The sequence below is a fragment of the Ruditapes philippinarum genome, unplaced genomic scaffold (genome assembly GCF_026571515.1).
Source record: "Ruditapes philippinarum isolate M1 unplaced genomic scaffold, ASM2657151v2 ctg1585_1_1_1_1, whole genome shotgun sequence".
NCBI classification, from domain to species: domain Eukaryota; kingdom Metazoa; phylum Mollusca; class Bivalvia; order Venerida; family Veneridae; genus Ruditapes; species Ruditapes philippinarum.
In genome coordinates this window covers 140773-163670 of record NW_026864778.1, presented here as the reverse complement: position 1 = coordinate 163670, position 22898 = coordinate 140773, and the positions used below count along the sequence as shown (strand labels likewise).

At 31.1% G+C, this 22898-nt stretch overlaps 1 protein-coding gene across 6 annotated transcripts in view; it reads right to left on the bottom strand.

Annotated features, from left to right (window-relative positions):
* Positions 1-281: 281 nt before the first annotated feature.
* Positions 282-22898, bottom strand: part of LOC132726770 (huntingtin-like) — a 58204-nt gene continuing 35587 nt past the window's right edge. For 2 of the 6 annotated variants that reach the window (XM_060712128.1, XM_060712129.1), the window contains exons 36-58: positions 22756-22888; positions 22147-22266; positions 21355-21771; positions 20557-20734; positions 18678-18752; positions 17947-18090; positions 17168-17344; positions 16355-16446; positions 15521-15675; positions 15122-15193; positions 14602-14695; positions 13684-13971; positions 13129-13284; positions 10841-10861; positions 8968-9155; positions 8390-8504; positions 7358-7503; positions 6696-6716; positions 3652-3719; positions 3216-3348; positions 2566-2728; positions 1815-1975; positions 282-1304 (exon numbers count right to left, since the gene is read on the bottom strand). In XM_060712128.1, the coding sequence (XP_060568111.1) occupies positions 1106-1304; positions 1815-1975; positions 2566-2728; positions 3216-3348; positions 3652-3719; positions 6696-6716; positions 7358-7503; positions 8390-8504; positions 8968-9155; positions 10841-10861; positions 13129-13284; positions 13684-13971; positions 14602-14695; positions 15122-15193; positions 15521-15675; positions 16355-16446; positions 17168-17344; positions 17947-18090; positions 18678-18752; positions 20557-20734; positions 21355-21771; positions 22147-22266; positions 22756-22888 (3316 nt within the window). In that variant the 3' untranslated portion in view covers positions 282-1105. Of the gene's footprint in view, positions 1305-1814; positions 1976-2565; positions 2729-3215; positions 3349-3651; positions 3720-5374; positions 5754-6695; positions 6717-7357; positions 7504-8389; positions 8505-8967; positions 9156-10840; positions 10862-13128; positions 13285-13683; positions 13972-14601; positions 14696-15121; positions 15194-15520; positions 15676-16354; positions 16447-17167; positions 17345-17946; positions 18091-18677; positions 18753-20556; positions 20735-21354; positions 21772-22146; positions 22267-22755; positions 22889-22898 lie in introns of those variants that run through there. The other 4 variants (XM_060712130.1, XM_060712131.1, XM_060712132.1 and 1 more) reach the window with 4 other exon arrangements.

Here is a 22898-nt window from a genome sequence, read left to right as displayed (position 1 = left end):
AGATCAAATAATTTGTTAAATACTGAATTTATTTCATTTTTTCAATTTTATGATAAAAAGAAACCTGAAATGCAATACTTAATATGGCTAACACAAAATGAACAGTAATAACATAATGCGTATACATAGATTATAATACTATTCATGGTCTCACAGATCAATTATTGGTATAATGTTTTGATGGAAACATAATATACCAAGTAGGTTACAACTGGCAGTCAAAATGTATATCTTCAAAATCAATATCTGTTATTCCAAATAATGAAATTTCTACTTGACATTTTATTTTAAGATCACAAATCAATAAAAATTTATGAATTTTTAAGTACAGTTTCTGAATAAAAAATGAACACATTATAATTATGAATTGCTGTGGTGAAAAATGACAGTGACTTATTGTGAAACTTTATTTAAATAATTATATAAATTGTTCAACTAACTGTAGGAATATTCAGTTACCCTGTCTCAAAATTATATTTGTATCATAGTTTGGGGACCTTTCTGTTGAAAATGTGTCCGAGTTAAATTATATACATGCACAGTGTGTTAACTGGAGTGCAGGTATTAGTTACCCGCACTCTAGAGAATGCCCATTGATTGGCTTATTTTTGCTGGGGTTTACTTACTGTGACAGCAGAGAAAAGGGAAAGTGACAGAAATTTCATATTTAGATGCTCGCCCATTGGTTAATTTTCTGCGGGGTTTCATATTGTGACCACCGGATACTTGTTTTTATGTTTGACTATGATACAAAAGAGAAAGAACATCAAAATACTCGACAATCTGATTAATACTCGGGGGCTATGCCCCCTCGTACAAATCAGATAGCCTCGTGTTTTGATGCTCTTTCTATTACTTATTTATATCAAATCAAGCCTACATGTAAATGCTACATTTATGTGAAATAAATATTTCACTTCATTGGCAATCATAAATAAAACTAGTTTACTATAATTGACTGAAATAAGAAATGAAAGCTTTATACCAATACATACAATATCATATTGTATCCAAATTTGAATCAGTTAAACTCATAGAAATTCTTTTCCAAAGAGAAAACCTTTTTTTAAAGATTATCTTTTACACACATGATTGTAATGGGAGATTATGATTTAGGTAGACAGTTAAGGAGTTCTGTATATGGAGAGTCATGTATATTTGTGCTAGCTGTGTGGAATGTTGACTGGAAACTACGACGCTGTGTTTCGTCTGTTAGTTGAGAGAAGAACTCGAGACCAGCCAAACAAAACAGGTGCTTGTCAATTACATCTATCTTTCCCATTCTTGTCAACACATACGATAATCTAACATCTTTGTTAAGGTAATAACTTTGATAAAGTGTCATTATGCCTATCCATGTGTAGGTGGTATGTGATGTTAAGGTAAAAATTAGAATAACTACATTATGACATAATCTTCTAAATATCATTTTCTGCTTCACACAGTCAAAAACGAAAGTGACCCATGTAACTTTCTATAAATATCCTTAGTAATTTATCAGTAACATTCAGCTGATATTTAGGGCAGTTTATTTTTTTCTTTCATATTTTATCCAAATGATCTTTTATTATTAATTTTTGGTCAATCAGAATTGCAATTTTCAACCTTCTGAAGAATAATTATACATGTAGCAAATTCAGCTAAATTTAAGCATTTAAGCATACTTATGACTTTTAAAGTAAATTACTCTAAACTAGTGTTAAATAATCAATAAATATCACTCAAACATATATTATTTCTTAAATAAATAGAGGCATTGATAGTAACTTGGAGGGAAAAGGAAATATACTTGTGCCTAAAAATCTAAAGGATACAGATTTCTGAGCCAGGGATTGGTTGAAGCACTGATGAAGAAACAAGTGAGTGACCACATTGCCATGGAAACTGGAGTTCTTTGTGTAAAGTTAGATAATGAGAGCATCACCCAGTCACGTAGTAAACCATGCTGTCTCTGATCATGTAGGTTACTAAACACCTGTAAAACCATATAACAATATTACGTGAAACTCTTCCTAAATATATCACAAGTTGCACTGAATTAAAGATATACAATACTATGCTCAAATTTGGTAATTTAGTTTTCTGATAATTGGTGTTTTTTAATGTATAACAAACACCTTTTGAGTACATATGTTATTTTTAAAACTATACAGTCATGCTATAGATTAAAACTGGCAGTTTTCTTTTCTTTTTTCGCATCTTCTAGTTTGTGCATTCTTTTCAAATTAGACATATCCAGTAAGAATTTCCTAGATTTCAATAAATTTCTGCAATAAAAGTATTTTTACCCAAAGATGAGCATAGTGTATCTTTAAATTAAAATCACTCTAACAAATTCATGAAAGCTGTAATATTATTTAATATTCATTTTGTTCACGATTCAAATATCTTTATATCTACATGTACAAGTAAATGTTAAACAATATTTGTGAAATAAATGGAAAGTGCAATTTTGAATGATTTCAGAAATTCTTTTGTTAAGACTTTCCTGACTTACAGGTTACACAAAGCAGTAAAGAGCTATATAAGAAAGCATTCAAACAACATTCACATATATATTGATACCTGAAAGACAACTTTAGCAATAAGCTGTGGGTATGGTTGCTGGCTTGACAAGAACTCCCCTATCACTTTGTTCATGATATCCTGAGCTGGGAAGAAGTCAGCTAGGAATGCTGGTAGCACTCGTCCAATAACTCGAGCTTCATACGGGTAACCTTTCTTTATTCTACATAAAATATAACGCAAGCTAAAACATCTTAAACCATACATATGAAAGATTTGATGCAGCAGATCAAGGATTATTATAGAATAAGAACTGTTTTGTGATTACAATCTTAACAACTACTTTGTATCTATAGTTTACGGGCATGGTGGGAAATTACTGGAATAGTTTGTTTAAGCTCGGCTAGAAAATCATAATCTTAATTTTTTTTAATATCACTGCACAATTGGTACCAAGAGAGTGGTAATAATCTTATAGCTTAATAGCTTTCCTGTGTATCAAACACAAATAAAATTTTCATGGATTAAAGTAACGACAGTTTTCAAATGTTGTCATTAAAGCATTGCCATGCATTTAGTTCCAGGTACAATACATCAAGGAAAAGACAGAGCTGTTTTTACATACAGGATACAAATGTAAGCTTTTTTCAATGATGAAGCTAATCAAATATCAATATATGTAACACAATCATAATGGTACATGATCTAACCTATCAAACAGTACAGTCACACGTTCCATGGCTAGAATTAGTGACTCCGGATCCTGTAACAGATTGGTTGGTTCCTCCATGTTGAAAGTTTCATGTTCCCGCGGACGTGGACTATATCCATCATACTGTTTGCCTATAGTAATGAATAAGTCATGAAATTCTAGATTACTGATTATAAATGAAAGATCCTTCATGCATACTCAAATATACACAAAAGCTGAATTATTTAAACTTTTTAACACCTTTATTTGATTCAATGTAAATACACATAGTCAAAAATGTTAATCAAAGTTTCACGAGTCTTTTATATTTTTATAAATGGGACAGACCTACGAAAAGAGTGAACAAAGTATTTCTCTCAATTATTTGTATCTTTCAGTATAATATACTGAATAAAATTATTTAGGACTATTTAAATACAGGTAACTGTACTCACCTGAATACATGCATGTAAACAGAAGGCCTAGGGCAGCCAAAGATCTCTGAGGGCTGGGTAAACACAACCTAAAATATATATCAAAACTTAATCTACAATCTAAAACATGAACATATATTTGTATTTTTATAAAAGTTATACTAAATGAGTCCAATTTGTACAGATAAGCTATTAATTAACTACCACTAACAATAAAATATTATTAAATGTTATAAAAACTGCCATGTCAAGACAACCATATTGATAGGATAACATTTTGGTTTTGCAAAAAAATATATGATTATGATACAATGAACAGGGCACTTTTCATTTCTCAATGGATAAATGGGATTTTAGTGTTATGACAGTTTTAAGCTATATTTGAGCGATGTCATGACAAAACCAACATAATGGGTTTGTGACCAGCATGGATCTAGACCAGCCTGCGCATCCGCACAGTCTGATCAGGATCCATGCTGTTCGCAATCAGTTTCTCTACTTGTAATAAAGTTGGTAAGCGAACAGCATGGATCCTGATCAGACTGTGCGGATGCGCAGGCTGGTCTGGATCCATGCTGGTCGCAAAAGCATTACGTTGGTTTTGTCATGACATGGCTCATTTATGGATACCAGTGTTTGTCACACATGACATACCGGTACTTACTATCTATTCTCTGAATTTTTACTGGTTAATACATTGTCTCTTGTATGGTTATGAAAAGTGCAACTATTTAAACAGCACATTATTTGCACTTCAAATTAAATGATGAAATATTTAAATAACTTGTATCTGACAGATGACAAACAGAAGTTGTAGTAAGTTTATGCTCAGAACCCAATGAAAGGAGATAAAAGCAGATAATAGCACTAACAGATACGTAAGTTTTGAAGAAAAAATTCTATGCTACAAACCATTTTAAATGAAAGAACAAAAGGTGCACACAATACTCATTTAGTTTTCATCTGTTTATATAAATAAAATGATAATACAAATGTAGTAGTTTGGGCTACAAAATAATCCATCTTACAGTACAATAATCATAGATCTAAAATTAAAATCAGAAATGATAAGAGGAAATGATCTATATGGCATGCTGAAATAAGTTAGGTAAAGCAGCACTGTCTAGAGACAATATCTCAATAATTAAAGAAAATAAATCTGAACTGAAATGATATAAACAAAAAATAGCATAATAAAAATCAGAAATACTACAGGAGTTGTTCTGAAACAATATGTATATCACAAATTATAGCCACTCAGTAGTAAAGGTAATTAGCGAATGCCTCTGTATTTATCTGTAGAAGTGATAAAACTTGTAATAAAGTTGCTATTTTAAGGTTTTAATTTTGTCTATGTGAAATAAACGTATCCTGTCTCTGTGTACTACACACTTGACTTTGTAAACTGTATTTTAGGCTGGTGAAATTTCATTAGATCAGATTAAAAAAGTAAATGCTACTCTTTCATCAAATGATTTAATATAAAGATGGTTTCTTCTTTGCATTGTTTTGGAAGCAAGTAAGTTTACATAAGAATTTGGCAAGATTCAAACAGAGACATTTATATCAGTGACAAGTGATTTTGAATTAGCTGTTTTGATCACTCAGTTATCTAAGGTTTGAATTTACATTTATATAGTGTTGAGATGAATCGCTGTAAGTTTTTAAATCTTGAAAACATTAGGTTTTATCCTGCTAGAAACAAACATGATTAGCATTTGCCACCGGCATAGAGCCAGTCCAGCCTTCACAACCAGGCAGTCTCTATACTGTTAGCTGAACAACTAAACTTCATCTTAAAGTTAATAATGGACTGTTCTAAAACTGGAAACTGGACAAATCCATTTAAGAAAATTCAACAGGTTATGGTTTAATGGCAACTTCTAATGTCCTTGATAAATCAACATAATTCATGAAAGACAGCTCTTGTCATAAAACACAATTAATTGTTGTTCATAGACCAACATATACAATGATATATATACTGGTAGGTATAAGGTATAATACTGTAATCAAGATGCACAAGAAGGCACACACACAATCTCTGCTGGGTGATACCAACATGACTATCTCATAATGCATCTAATTGGCAATAAACTGCAAATCATACTCACTTGAGAAAACTAAAAGTAAATAAGGAGTGAAAATGTATGATATGTATTTCTTGCACACAATGAAAAACCTGAAAACTTGCTATAATTTATTTTATCTTTTCATTTTATGTATATTTCCCCTAAAAAAAGTCTTTAGACTTTAAAAAAACAAATTTCCCAGCTTCATTCTGTTATATCTGAACTAATGTTTTTATCCTATCAGTCCATTTTGTTATTGTTTAGCCCAACAATACTGTATGAATAGGAAGTACAAATGATTACAAAAAATTAAAACTGGTATGAAAATGAAAAACAAATGAAAAACAAACCAATTGCATTTTGCACAAGAGCCCAGAGAAGTTTTATATCATTCACTCGAGTACATGGAAAAGTAGAAAAAAATACCAATAGGCTTGATCATTTTCAGATAGCAGATTTTTCATATATCAACTATTTATGAAAGATAATCAAGAAATAATTTTGTTATTAGCATTATTCATTGCCTATATGCATATAGCTTAACAGCTTTGTAAGTCTGATGTATACATAAAACAACAAGACTAAGATGCTGTTTAAAGAAGTTGTAAATAACACTGCATGACAAATGATGGGCATCGAGTAATTACTTAAATCATGACCTTTGATCAATTTGTGGCGAGATGAGCTGGAAATATGACAGGAATTCAATAAGATCAAAGGCAGAATGAAATAGTCCTTATAAAAAATCTGTCTTTATATCCCAATATTTACTTAGAAACATCAATGTTCCATCAATATCTACAAACAACAAAGTAAAAAAACATATCTTTATTCCATATAACCCCAAAAAAGTAAAATAAAACATTGTTCCCCAAACACATACCAAAACAAATAGGTTAGGGTAATATTTCCTGAATTAAAACCAATAATAAACAGACATTCCCATAGGGTAGGTTAGGGTGAGTCCCATATCTCTATAGTATAAATAGATACCTAAATAGACGATAGTTTAACCTGTAACATGATCAATTTTAAATGATGATAAATAAGTTATATTTTCTTAAAATCATTAAAGCAAAAATAATTAAAATTATTAAATTAATGTAAAATTCAAACATAATTTTTTCTGTCTTGAAATATAATGGTACAACATTGTGATATAATCTCTGAACAAATGTTATAATTATAAACTGTAAATTGAAGTACAAAGAGAAAACCATAGGTAATACATTATTAACTTGTGACCCGTGAAATTCATTCCTGGAGTTAAGAGGGACTTTATTTCATACAAATTTGACTGTATTTCAAAATTATCTTTATTGATCTGGTATAAAAATGGAAATTTAACACAGCAGCAACATAAACAGATAACGTTTAGCAAAGATGATTAAAATGTTAATAGATACACACTGAATAGCAGTTAGTGAAAAGTGATCACAAAAAGCAAAATCCAAATATGTAAAAATTTTCAAAATGACAACACAATCTCAGTCAGACAATAAAACTCAAAAATATGTTAAGATATGCTAAATAAATAGAAGTATGAGGAAAATACCTGGATTTGATAATAAATTGCTGATTGTCATTTAAGATAAATGTAATTTGAAAAAAAAACAACATGAAGCAAATAGAAAGTACAGTTCTGATATACATACCTATCAACACTCAGTTTGACAATGACTTCAGCATCTTGGGATGTGAGTACATCAGTGAGTAGAAGTCTTTCCAAGCCTTTCAGGATAGCCAGATATACAGTGGTGGACACACCCTCTTCACTGCTAGAGGCCATACTGATTGCAAGCTAGAAACAGTTGTATAAACATATCATATAGTAAGAAGATTGTACAACGTGTATACTGTATTATACCAACGCTGTATGACCAACCATAAACTCACGTGTTTCTTACCACACTTAGGTAACATTCAAGACTACCTGCACCTTGTACTTAAAATTTGTTAATAAATTGAATCTTAGAGATACCTTATTCTCAGATATACCTTATTTTTTAGATGAAACATTCAATTAATTTTTACATTTGCCCTTTAAGAGTGACCTTGACAGTGTGGGTATCAACCTAGTTGTTGCACTCTGCACATCATCTCATAATGATGATCATTTGTGCCAAGTTATTTTAAAATTGTTTCATTTGTTTAAAAGTTATTAAGCAGACATAAAAATGTTACGGAGGAATGACAGACATAGGCTTTTACTATTTTTGTTTGTTTGTTTCATTTTACGCCTTTTCCCAACAGTATTTCAGTCATATAGGCGGTAGTTTCCTAACCATCGTTCCTGGAGAGTTACACCAGTACTAGATTACCTTCCTCTGTGCAATACAATGACAGACAAAGGCTTTTACTATTTTTGTTTGTTTGTTTCATTTTTGTAAGCCTTTTCCCAACAGTATTTCAGTCATATAGGCGGGTAGTTTCCTAACCATCGTTCCTGGAGAGTTACACCAGTACTAGATTACCTTCCTCCGTGCTAAACTACCAAAGCATCTCCCGGGGATCGAACCCATGCCAGAGAAGTAAGTGGATTAGAAGTCATCGACTCTAACCCCTCGACCACGGAGGCGGTCTAGGGCTTTTACTATAATACCTTCTCCGCTATGTGGCAGGGGATTAATAATGTTTAAATTGCACATATAAAGGAAGACAAATTATCATAAAGATAAAATAAGAACCTGTAAAATCTGTGTAGGGAAATCTGTGTCCTTGACATCAGTGTTGTAATTCTCTAGGATATAAAATGATGTAGCCCACATAGTTAACAGATACTTCTGACTGCATACAGATTGTCTGTAATGAAACAAACAGTACATGTATTATAATAAAACATATCTGACAAGACAAGTCTTTACATAAAGAAGTAGATGACTAACTTAACTCTATCTAAAAATAATGTTTGATGGTGTAAATTATCCTAGTGTCATTGACTATGCTTCATTATATGTCACCAGCAATGTTTAGTCAAGGAAGTCGGCTTGAAAATGTGTAGGTTAATTAGATATATCAATATATTTATTTTCACAACCAAACTGATATAAAATATTTAAAATCATGCAAGACTTATTATAGGAAATATAAGAAAATATTTATAAACATACAGGTAAACTACCACATACAACTCTGTTTTTAATTGAATTACATGAATGACCATTTTATCATGTTATATATTACAGTTTTCAGTTACTTCAAGAATGTGAAGCATAAAATAAAGTCATCTATACATTAAATAACATAATACAAGTGTCAAACTTACTGTGAAACTGACGTTAATGTTTTCAGTAAGAATTCAGTTATGAGGGGAACCAGTGGTTTACTAACTTCCGGAATACCAGCTTCAAGTAGATATAGTACCCCGTGTAGAGATGACACCTTGCTAGGTATATGGGTGCTACGTAAACCATTATCTATAATCTTTATAAGCCTGTCTGCTGATGTGTTATCCTGCAAAGTAAGAAATCATATATAAACCTTACAATGGTATATAAACTGACATCAACAAAGTTACCAATTGTATATTTTTTTACCAGATACTGCAGAGCTGACTAGTAAGTTCATAGCCTTGCATTTAAGGACTTAAACTGGGCTGCATATTGTTAACTCTATTATTCATTGACTACTTACTTTGATGTCACCAATCACCTTAGTCATTTACATGTTCATATTGTAAGCGCTATAATATAAACAGGGCTACTAAATGTGACATTTGCAAAAATTGGTAACAGGCAGATGAGACATTTATTTAGAAGTGGCATTGAGGCACTCAACTGTTGCTTGCATAAATGTAAGGACATTGAAGGGGAAAATATTGAGAAATATTAAATCTCTTTTAAAAGTCAAACGTTCACAAGAATGGCTCAAAATATTTCAATCAACTCTAGAATATAATATCTTAGCAATGAACATGCTGTTTGTTATTCCAATCATATTTTGCTCTTCATTTAAAATTTAGTTTCAAGATTATAACCTGTTCAGTACAAAATAGTACGAACTATTAGTCTCCTAATGTACTTACTATTCTACAAGGTTTTTTTTTTCTATATCATTCAACAGTATAATATATTTTTCACTGAGAAGCTACAATTATTTTGCTGGAACATTTACCATAACAGTTGTTTTCAACAAAGTTAAGAAATACATGTAGATATTTTGACATTTGATGTTATTAGCAGAACTAACATTTAAAGGCAAAACTTTGTGTAATCTGATTACAATGTATCCTTAACACAATGCAGTGCATAAATATAAATGTAGCATTGTTCAATTTTCTGTGTAGTTTACAGAGAGGGTTTGAAGTTGTTTGGAAGGATGGTGCTGTGTCAGTAAATGAAAAATGTTTAGTGAGCAAAATCATTGATTTGATGGGATGATTGAAATGTTTGGAAGAAGCAGACATGTTAGTTTTTTACTTTAAGGGATAATGTATTTTATTTCTGGGTACTACAAATAATCTTGCTTGTTTGTAGGAGGGAATATAAACCTAAATATTAAAACTGAAAGCCAATCTGAGACATGCTGCTCTTTACTTTAAAGAAAGAAACATTTCTAAATCATGCTGTTCCATTCACACATTTAACAGAATCATCTAAAAAGATATATACACATCTTCATTTGTTACAATTTGAGTTGTTCTCTTAAAATAGTTATTGTGGCACAAATGACCTCACACAGTAAAATGGACTTAATTAAGTTTAAAATGTTTCAATATCAATATTAATTGACCTATTGACTGGCATATAGGCAAAACCTACAACCCCTTATATACAGCAGATGCCTTTTACTAAACTTTTTTTTACAATGTTTACTACAATAGATTTATTTTGTCTTTTAATTACCAACACTAGATATCATGTAACTTAACTAATGCACATCTATATTTATCAAAACCACAGAATAAGCATGCTTGAAAATAAAATAAAAATGTTCACAGACTCAACTTTCGTCTTTCTTAAGTTAAATAAAACACTGCAACATAATGCTCACAGTAAAGTTACTGATATTGTGGAATCATACAAACACAATAATTCTGTCTTCGTTATGCACAATAATGTATAAACATTTACAATCAACCTAACTATAAATTAAAATTTGCAAGGCTTTGCTTTAACTTTTTTTGTTTGCATACTTACAGGTGCTTGGTGATTCATCAACTGGGTATAAAAAAGTAACAATTGTAACAAAAATAACTTCAAGCCTACAGTTTGATACTGCCACATCATAATTAATACCTTGCTTACAAATTGGAAAAGATTTTTCTTACAGAAATTTTATCAACTGATATTGAACCTTGGGGGTTAGTGTGAGATGTAATTTTAGCATCATATTAAAAGAAAACATTAATAAGAATGGAAAATATCAATAACAAGAACTGTCGGAGGACAGTATTGGCTCGACTATTCAAAATGTTGTCACAAGGGTGATTTATTGAGTATAATAATGCTAGTTACCTATGAATACATAAAATTGACTGAAAAGGTACACAGGCTTGTTATAAAGATGTTTTATCAAGTAAATCACTGCTTTATTATTATGAATGCATAAAAATGTCCCCAAAAAGGCACAAACTATTCAGTAGTTATGGAGATAACAGCTTACAAGCAAAATTTTACTATGAATTTTTAAGTTGAAAAAGGGGGAAAAAATCAGCCTAAATGCAAGATAGAATTATGGATCTTGGTCAGTGACCTACAATTATGATTGTAAATGCATATGTGAAGTTTAAATAAATATCTTTAATAGTTATTGAGATATGTAATACTTGCATGTAAACATTAACCAATAGACTAAGTAGAAAAGGGGAGATGAATCAGCCTAAATGCGAGTAGAGTTATGGAACTTGGTCAGTGACATACAATTATGAATCTCCAATTATGACCCTAAGCACATGTGTAAAGTTTCAAGTAAATATCTTTGAAGAACTTTAACCTTTAACCAAAATTTCTTAGAGTTTCAAAGGGGCAAATAATTCTGCAAATATTGCAGTCAGAGTTATGCAATTTTGCAAACTGATGTACATTGTTACTATAAAAAAGTATTGTAAATTTCAATTGAATATCTCAAGCAATAATTGAGATATCTGACTTTACAAAAAAAAACTTTAACCAAATTTCTAAGTTATAAAGGGGCATAATTCTGTAAATATTATAGGCAGAGTTATTCAACTTGTCAATATGATGAGCATTGTTACTGTAAATAAGTATTGTAAGTTTCAATTGAATATCTCGAGCAATAATTGAGATATTTGAATTTACAAAAACTTTAACCAAAATTTCTAAGTTAAAAAGGGGCATAATTCTGTAAATATTGTAGGCAGAGTTATCGAACTTGTCAATCTGATGTATATTGTTACTATAAATAAGTATTGTAAGTTTCAATTGAATATCTCAAGCAATAATTGAGATATTTGAATTTACAAAAAATTTTAACCAAAATTTCTAAGTTAAAAAGGGGCATAATTCTGTCAATATTGTAGGCAGAGTTATCCAACTTGTCAATCTGATGTATATTGTTACTATAAATAAGTATTGTAAGTTTCAATTGAATATCTCAAGCAATAATTGAGATATTTGAATTTACAAAAAACTTTAACCAAAATTTCTAAGTTAAAAAGGGGCATAATTCTGTCAATATTGTAGGCAGAGTTATCCAACTTGTCAATCTGATGTATATTGTTACTATAAATAAGTATTGTAAGTTTCAATTGAATATCAGAACAGAACAGAACAGAACATATACTTTATTTCTGACTTGGGCTCAACACCCATCATCATAACATACATATACATGTATAATTATTATCTCAAGCAATAATTGAGATATTTGAATTTACAATAAACTTTAACCAACGCAGACGCCGACGCGGACGCCGACGCCGGGGCGACTACAATAGCTCTCATATTCTTCGAATAGTCGAGCTAAAAATGCGTGATCATTATTGCATTATAAGACTTTGTTAACCATCTTATTGGAGGGTGAAAAAAAGAACAGCCACATTATATATTTGGTCACTTACAAGTGTTTATTGGTAATTGTCTTCTTTGTGTAAAGTGACAATTTCATGATGCATGTAAGAATATTTAATAATGTTTAAATAATAGAAAATTTCACAATCTCAAACGCAGTCATGATTACCACCATCTCTCCCTCCACCAAAGAAAAGTTGTATAACCGTAAATAAGCTAAACTAAGAGCAAAATAAACAAAACTAGATCTGTAATTGACACAAAGTGTTTGCACTGAAATTGAGATTGTTTTTCCAGTGTAGGTCTAGTTAGGAGAATAAATTGGTACACAATGTCTCAGTAAGAAATAGCATTAAATAACTATCACCAAAAACCAGAGTGCATAAATTAAACAAATCAACTTAAAAATTAAGAGAATTAAATTTTCTGAAGAAAATATAAGAAAAGATACTGACCACTCCTACCACAGCAGCCGCCTTACATATGCCAACATTGAGATATTGTAATGAAATCTCGTCTTCTCCAGGGTGAGCCTTGTATACCTCAAACATTGTATCTAACATCCAGTCAAACTGTTCCCTCTCAGCAAACAGGTCAGATAAACAAACAACCTATATAACATATAATACAGTCAATGATTCAACATACCTCAACAATTATAAATCTTCTACATTGTAATTGTTAAGCAAAATACTAATAATCAAGTTAAGATGTAGATTCTTTTTTATTTCTGATCTTTATATTTTATCTGTAAAGACCTCCTTTCCCAACAAGTCATTAGAAATGAAGGACTTATTCTAAAAAAGAATTTTAGACAACTGCTTATTATTTAACACAATTATGAAATGGTGAAATTTTATGCCATCTTATTTGAACTCTCTTCCTGACTCTCTGACTTAAAGAAAGGACAGAATTTCTGACAAAAATTTCTGAAGAAATAAACTTGTGCTTGATAGTAAAAGTTTTTTTAACTTGATACTTATATCTTTATATAAGAATGCTGTACTCACTGATTTAATCACTTCATTGAGCAACATAAGTGGTGGCTTAGTGCTGGAGTTAGGGATCAGCCATTGTCTGTACAGGTCAAGTAGGAACTGAAGACAAGAGTGCACATCTAAACCTCCAGCTGATAATGACGGATCCCTGGTTATTGTTGTTTCAGAAGGACTCGTTGCTAGGTTAGTAAGAGGCGTGTCCTGGTGGACGGGACTATCTATAGAATCTGTGGTATCCGACATATCTGACATGTTAGACTCTAAAACACCAACAACTGACCAGATAGACTCTATAGATACCTTCAATATAAAAACAACATTACAACATTTCACTACTGGCAATTCTGTTAGTCAAATTAACTCAGTGCAAAACTATATATGTTTTAAATAAGGTTTATAAATATATTTGCAATACGTTATGACTTTCATCAATAACTTAAATCATTAAAATTGGTAAATATTTGTAGGGAATTGGCTCACATGTGTGTGCTGTTAAATGATGCTGAAGTAAGCATGAAGTTAGAGTATGTCTCCTCCTATATTTTGTAGTATGAAACGTAAGAAGTTTAGAATAGACATATAACACAGACACATTGTGTTGTACATTCTTTTCTGTAACATAAAGCTAAAACAGCAACTTAGTGAAAATATACTTGTCCTAGTCTAAACATTCATGACCAAGTTCAAGTATTTAGAGTATATTAAATGAGTGTTGGTTCAATAGTGAATTTATTTATATATTTATTATATCATGCGAGCCTCTGTCACAAAAGCAGCATAGGTATGTGATAAAAACATGTATGTCCTAATGAAAATATACTTGTCCTAGCGGCAATTTTAATAATAACATATATGTTGTAGTGTAAACATACTTATTATTGTGTAAATAAATCTTTTCTATTGTAACAAATCTTTCTACAGTAAACATACCTGGCCAAGTGTAAAATCATCTATACACGTATCTCTCTCAAGGTTGGAATCAAACATATATTTCACAGAGTCTGCAGCAGGACCAGTATTTCTTCTGAAAAATTAAAATTCACAAGTTTTGTCTGCATACATATATCTGTGTATATAACATATGATAAACAATTTAAATCATCTGAATTCAAAATGAAGGAAACATTGGGTTTTTTTTGGCACATACCTATTAAGAGCTGTAATATGTGCTTGACTGTTCTCAATTTTTGATATCAAAACAAGAGCCTGGATAATGAAAAATTTTCCAAGGTCAATATGGCCATAATTCAGTGAAAACCATTGTTAGAGTTTTGCCTTGGACAGTGACCTCCTATTTTGCTCTCAAATAAGTTTGTAGAGTTACAGTTAACAGTATAAAGTCCAGTCAAATTATGTTGATGAATACTCTAACATAGCTCTATACTTAAGGTAAATGCATGCTATTGTCACATACTGATGGCACTAATAAAGTTAGACATACAACACACACCTATTGTTTGCTGAAAATCTCAATACTTCATGTTCAACTACACCTCTTATCACAGTCAGCTTTTTACCACACCTGTAATACAAATCAATACATTAACATACTAATTTAAATAAAATACACATGCAAAAAAAATCAAGATACTTCAACCCCTTTACAGCAACAACTGTTGACAGTTATACCAATTATCATATTGATTTATTCAGGGAATAAAGCATAAAAATTTTGTGTCAGAAAATCTAAAGACAGTTTCCAATAATTGGATTGTGAAAAACTTCACATGTAATGAAGATTTGGAGAAATACAAGAATTTTGGCACGTGTATAATATATTTTATGTAAGTCAATAAAAATATAATTATCATTAGGAAAAAATATGTTGTAACAGTATATAGATAGAGACCTTGTGTGAAGGAATGCAAGTGGTTTATCCCTGGGTTGTATATCAAACTGTCCCTGGGTCGGGTTTCCTGGGAATGGTACTATCATAGTTTGTACAAGCATGTTAGTGATGGCTCTAACAGCATATACCATACAGTGAGTCCTCTCTACTTCCTCCTACACAAATATAACATCAGTGTTAGTAAAATATGTATACATATATTATTATAACTTCATAATAACATAAAAATGTTTGTCCATATCAAGTTAAACTTTATGGTAGGAAATTTGAAAAAAAAACTACATTTTGCTTAGTCAGCAATATTATCCATTAAATCTACAACTAACAAGTCATTACCTATATAAGAAACAGGGTGTCATTAAATTTGCTATATATTCAGATCAATGTGTATTGAGCAGGGCTTCCATTAGTAGAAGTTTGGGAGCTATTTACTCCTGATTTTGGCTTGTGACTTCCCAAGTATAAACCTTTTTCTTCTTTACCTATATAATGTGACTTCCAATGTCAGACATTTTGCAGTCTCTGACTTCCAAATTTTGGAACTTAATGGAAGCCCTGATCGGGCAAAATGCACTTAAGCCTCAAATGTCTCTCTCTGGGTTATTTAATATTGGAACATGTTTCATTTTTACCATTCATACAGAGTTTACACCATTCATACAAAGTTTACAATTGTTTCGAAGTTTTTTGTTCAAAATCTTCACTCCTTATCAAGATATATATTCTATGTTCACAAAAAACAAACAAATGTCTACTACATTTTTATATTAACTTGACATTAACTACATGTACATTTATATTTGGCAAATGAACTTGACATTATTGTAAGTGTACCTCGGGAGAGAAATGTTGTTCTGGTGAGACTGGATTTAATACACCTAGTAAACACATCCATGTCTCCTCAAACTGTTGCCTTGATATCCACCCTGTAGTACACACACAAATCCATTAAAATACATAATTATAGTTTGTATTCAATACATGACAATTTTTTATTTCTTTCAATCAAATTTCTTTATAATAGAAAATTTCATGTCCTGATTTTTAAATCATACAACTTCTATGTGACAAAATAGGGATGATATTGTTTGTGCTTTACAAAGTCTATTTAATTTTCTGAATAAGAGAAGTAATGAGTTAATATCAAAATTCTAATTTTTCCAAAATCAACCTATAAAAGAGCATTCATAATATAAATGCAAATTACGAACATATCACAGCAAATAAACTTGAAATGAAATTAGAACAGTTAAATATATATCTGGTAGTTTTTTGTTTGTTTTGTTGGGTTTTACGTCACATAGGCACTGTAATGGTCATATGTGTCCATCCATTCAATTTCATTAGGTAGAACCGACATTCTTTAGCTAGTTGAATAGCTTCCTCACATGAAAGGATTCAAAATCACTTGCGGGATTAAAACCCACAATAGTGGGGACAAGAGGTTTGAAGTCAACAACCTTAACCACTCAGGCACAGACACCTCCTGTCTGGTAGTTCCAAGGAAATATTTAGTACAAAAGAAACTGTGCAGCCTTAGGTGAACATTTTGCAAGTCTCCCATCCTAAAACCAGTACACACTGCCGTTCAGACTGTTATATCCATTTCTAAGTTTTTGATAACATTCAAACTATAAAAAGACCTACCTATCATGCTTATCCTGTTGACAAATTCTCTCAGAACTTCTTTATCCAACATTAGATCTATTGGCAGGGGAGGTAACTTTGTCTTTGGTTCCCCACTTGGTGTAGGGATCCAACCCATTTTCCATACAATCGGTGGTGTCCTCGCAAAACTATTCAACACTGGAGTTCTTGAAAGACCTATGACAATTTTAATGGGAGAAAATAGTTCAGATTCTTTCATACATTCTACAGACATATTTTTTACTATATATAATAGGATAGGATGATATGCAATCTCAATCAGTGACTTGTGTGCAGCTGACAAAATCTAAATTGAAAATCAAAATGTTAAATAAATTTCTTGTACAGACAGCAAAAGCAATTTTTAACTAATTTCTTGAACACATAACTTTTTAACAGAAATGACCAGAAAAAGATATAAGACAAGTCCACATGCTTAGCTCAATAGGGAGAGGAGTGTGTTAGTAACCAGGAGTAGTTCATATAAGTAATCCAGGGGTTGTTGGTCCAATCTTCAGGCAAGGCATGATTTTTTCCTTGACAACTGATCTTGAACATTGAGTCTCATGGTCATTTGTCTCTCACTTCTGACTTTGACATCATGTGGGAATTATTCACTCACTTGTGGAGAAGTTGGTAATTACTGGCTAGTTATCCAGGAAAGCCAGTTAGGTGGATCATCTATGAGATATGACCAAAATTTGTTAAAATCAATTTAATAGCAGAGACATGTTGAATCATTCTCTTCAAATTAACTTCGACTTATTTATATCACTTACCAATAACAAGAGAACATATAAGACTATAGAGGTGGTTTGGAAGTATGGTTGTTCCATGGTTCACACCAGAAAGACTGGATTGATTGAGGACATATTGCACAAGTTCTGATATTTCATCACAGGCTTGAGTCAAATAATGAAGGTCTGAAAATATAAATAGGAAAAGTCAGTCATATACATCATCAAATACTTTGGTGAAAGCTTTCTAAAAGTTAGTAACCTTCACCTCTAAAAACCCCCACACATGTTCAACTCTTAACCTGCTGGATTCAAATTTTAGTCAATACATGTATATTGTATAAATCTGTTTACTTGCTAGTAATAAAGTCATCTTCTAAACAGGTTGAATAATATTATAATAGCTTTAAATTTGTTAACTCTCCTCTTCAGATCAGTATATCACTGTTCAACAATCTGTCTGTTTGTAAAGCAGTAAAATGTACAAGACGTAAATCTTTGCCAATTCATATGTATGAACTTATAACACTATTACGAAGACGCCTCCGTGGTCGAGGGGTTAGAGTCGATGACTTCTTATCCAGTTACCTCTCTGGCGTGGGTTCGATCCTTGGATGATGCTTTGGTAGTTTAGCACAGAGGAAGGTAGTCTAGTACTGGTGTAACTCTCCAGGAACGATGGTTAGGAAACTACCCGCCTGACTGAAATACTGTTGGGAAAAGGCATAAAATGAAACAAACAAACAAACAAAACAAAGTAAATATTTGCTCACCATCTTTATGAGAGTTGGTAGGTGTATCCTCATGTCTCACATGGAAACACATCTGTTGTCCTGGTAACACACACACTGAAATTATGATTGTACTATATTTAATGTATATAGAGGAATCATGCTATTTCTTCTAGGATTTGAAATTGTGTAAATTTGAAAACACATAAATATATTCTCTATCTATTATTACAGGGTCTATTGAAGATCACATTATTTGCACTTCAAATTAAATGATGAAATATTTCAATAACTTGTATCTGACAGATGACATACAGAAGTTGTAGTAAGTTTATGCTCAGAACCCAATGAAAGGAGATAAAAGCAGATAATAGCACTAACAGATACGTAAGTTTTGAAGAAAAAATTCTATGCTACAAACCATTTTAAATGAAAGAACAAAAGGTGCACACAATACTCATTTAGTTTTCATCTGTTTTATATAAATAAAATGATAATACAAATGTAGTAGTTTGGGCTACAAAAAAATCCATCTTACAGTACAATAATCATAGATCTAAAATTAAAATCAGAAATGATAAGAGGAAATGATCTATCTGGCATGCTGAAATAAAGTCAGGTAAAGCAGCACTGTCTAGAGACAATATCTCAATAATTAAAGAAAATAAATCTGAACTGAAATGATATAAACAAAAAATAGCATAGTAAAAATCAGAAATACTACAGGAGTTGTTCTGAAACAATATGTATATCACAAATTATAGCCACTCAGTAGTAAAGGTAATTAGCAAATGCCTCTGTATTTATCTGTAGAAATGAAATAGTTTCAAGTGATAAAACTTGTAATCAAGTTGCTATTTTAAGGTTTTAATTTTGTCTATGTGAAATAAACGTATCCTGTCTCTGTGTAATACACACTTGACTTTGTAAACTGTATTTTAGGCTGGTGAAATTTCATTAGATCAGATTAAAAAAGTAAATGCTACTCTTTCATCAAATGCTTTAATATAAAGATGGTTTCTTCTTTGCATTGTTTTGGAAGCAAGTAAGTTTACATAAGAATTTGGCAAGATTCAAACCAAGACATTTATATCAGTGACAAGTGATTTTGAATTAGCTGTTTTGATCACTCAGTTATCTAAGGTTTGAATTTACATTTATATAGTGTTGAGATGAATCGCTGTAAGTTTTTAAATCTTGAAAACATTAGGTTTTATCCTGCTAGAAACAAACATGATTAGCATTTGCCACCGGCATAGAGCCAGTCCAGCCTTCACAACCTTGCAGTCTCTATACTGTTAGCTGAACAACTAAACTTCATCTTAAAGTTAATAATGGACTGTTCTAAAACTGGAAACTGGACAAATCCATTTAAGAAAATTCAACAGGTTATGGTTTAATGGCAACTTCTAATGTCCTTGATAAATCAACATAATTCATGAAAGACAGCTCTTGTCATAAAACACTATTATTACAGGGTCTATTGAAGATCTTTAGCTCTATTTAGATAAATGATCCTATTTCTTAATATATTATGTTATAAACTGAGTACTGACCAATAGCATTACAAAGAAAAATTAAAAACACTTTGGTACTTGAATTTATACAGGTGAACAAAAATAATATTTAAAATAATTCAACTAGCATTACAATCAAATCTGAAAATTGCCTTTAGTATTAGAATAACTAATGTTTCATTGAGTAATTAATTTTACATAAACCTTTTAAACAAAAACTATCAGAACTTAAATCAAGAATTAAATTTACATACTATATAAGACAATATAATAAATTTCAATTAACAACCAAGGAAGGTCATCCCAGTAAGCGTCAAATCATGTAATGGTACATTCTATATGAATAAGATTTGCGACAACTAAACTCTGCTTATTCACAATACACAATCTATAAATAGACTTACATGTAGACACAATTTGATACACTGTTTTGGTAATTGAGCAGACCCAGGTCACATGATCAGTTTGACCAATGAGTGAGCAGAGTTGTGGATTCTGCAGAACTTTTCTCACACATTGCAAACTGGTACTCAGCTGTTCTGCTGTTGGAATGTGGTTGTTGCTTAGCAACCAGCTTACACACTGTAAAAGAAAGAAATTTAGTAAAGTTAAATGCACATGGACTTAAAGTAATTTTTTTCACACTCAAAATAATATTGAAATATATTTATCATTATGTAAAATCTGAACAAATATTCATTAAGGAGAGATTCCTCATTACAAAGTGATCAAGTATCGTGCCTACATACATATATGATTTATGTGCAGACAAAATAGTGACAATATCGTTATCACTTATATCATGTTTTTTTCCAAAAAAAGCTGATCATTAAAATTGACCTATTTGTGATATTACAATTTCTGTTGTCAAAAAAAACAAAACACTTTCAGTATCAATGAAAATGTGCTTTTGATCATGGCTTCCAGTTTTAATAAAACTTTTCTCTCAGATATGTCTTTGATCTCAGAATTTTCATTGGTCATTACACATTCTGTGTCATTTTCTGACCCATTAAATACAAAAGATCTGAGTTTGAAAAATTCTTTATAACCTTGGCACATGAGCCCAACTAACTATCCAACTTTAATATCAAAAGAACCATATTATATAATTTTTCCAAAACTGCTTACATACAAGATCTTATAAAAATATTTGTTGTGACTTATTTTGAAGAATGTTAAAAGATATTTTTATTACTCACCTCCATACAAAATGTACAAAATCTACAAACATCATTCTGAGATTCTGCTGGCACTTTAGGTTTCCATGGAAACACAGAAATTGATACTAAATATTGTAACAAAGAAGAAGTTAGAGTGAACACTATATCTAACGATGAACTGTCCGAGAAAAAATCCTCTAATTTTTCTAAATATTTCGACATGTGTACATCTTTGGCATCACAGAAGTTGACAATTTCATGTGGAACTGGTAACATATTTACAATATTGTTTATATGTCTCATCAAGGTCAGCTGAGAGGCTTGAAACAACGGATCAAGCATCCACTCATCTGACTGGTTCCCAGTTGATGGAATGTCTGCTTCTCTACTGTATTTATGAAGTGTTCGCTGGGTACCAATGGAAATACATTCTTCCATAACATTCAAGTTGAATTCCTGAAGAAATTGATATTTATTTTTTTAAAAGTCAAAATGACAACAAATCTTAATTTCAGACAAAATTTGATCATCAAATATTTAAGCATTATAATTTGAATCAAAGGCTGAAAAATGTTTCTTAAAAATTAAAATTTTCTTTGCATTCTTTTTTATGTCTTTCATCTACATGTTATTCAAGAAAAAGTTTCACTTATGTACCAGCAAGTTTTAAGCCCATTTCATGTCCTAATTTTGTAGTAAATGTGAAACATGGCAAATTTACATAAAATATACACAGAAATAAGAAGCACTAGTTTTTTATTCTTTCATGTCTAGCTAGAAGGACTGCAAAATTTTCATTAATAATGGTAATAAAGTATATGATATAAATACCTTTGTCATCATGATAACTAACATATCAGCATAGTCTAGATGTTGCAGGAGACTGGCACATTCACGACTACTACCATTCTGGGCGTAACATTGTTCTCGTACTAAATACATGTACCTTTCCTGATAACAACATAAATAAACATGTCATGTCAGATATAGAAATGTAAAAACACTACATTTTTTCAAATTAAATATCAAAGCTTTAGTTGAATTTTGTCCTTTCACAAGTACAATAAATCATTTTTGATCTAAACTTTTAAAGAACGTCAAACTATAAGCAGTTATGAGAGGTTATAAATTCAGTGGCTGAAAAGAATAGTTAAGGTGAAACTTTTCTCATTTTATTACATTTACCAGAAGGCTTTCTTCTTACTTTCAATAATTCTGTGTGAAATTATTAGTACAATTTTAAATCAATGCCTTTGCGTCACAAGGAGATTACTAGAAATGAGTCCATAGGACATGGATGCACCAACATTCCACTGTTTTTTTTATCTAAGGATGGACATTTGAATGGATAAAGGCAAATCTTAAAGTGGGGACATAATTTTTTTTGTTGTTGAGAATTTAAGTGATTAAGTTTGTGAAAGAGAAACTTTTAAGTTGTACCTTATCCAGTTGAAGATCCCCTGTCAAGGGAGGTAACTTTAGAGAATGTGAAACTTCAGCTAGTATTGGAGACTTTGTGTCGTCTGCTATGGACTCTCTAAACTTTCCTAACAGTGACAGCAGACGGGCATGTCTGAAATGGA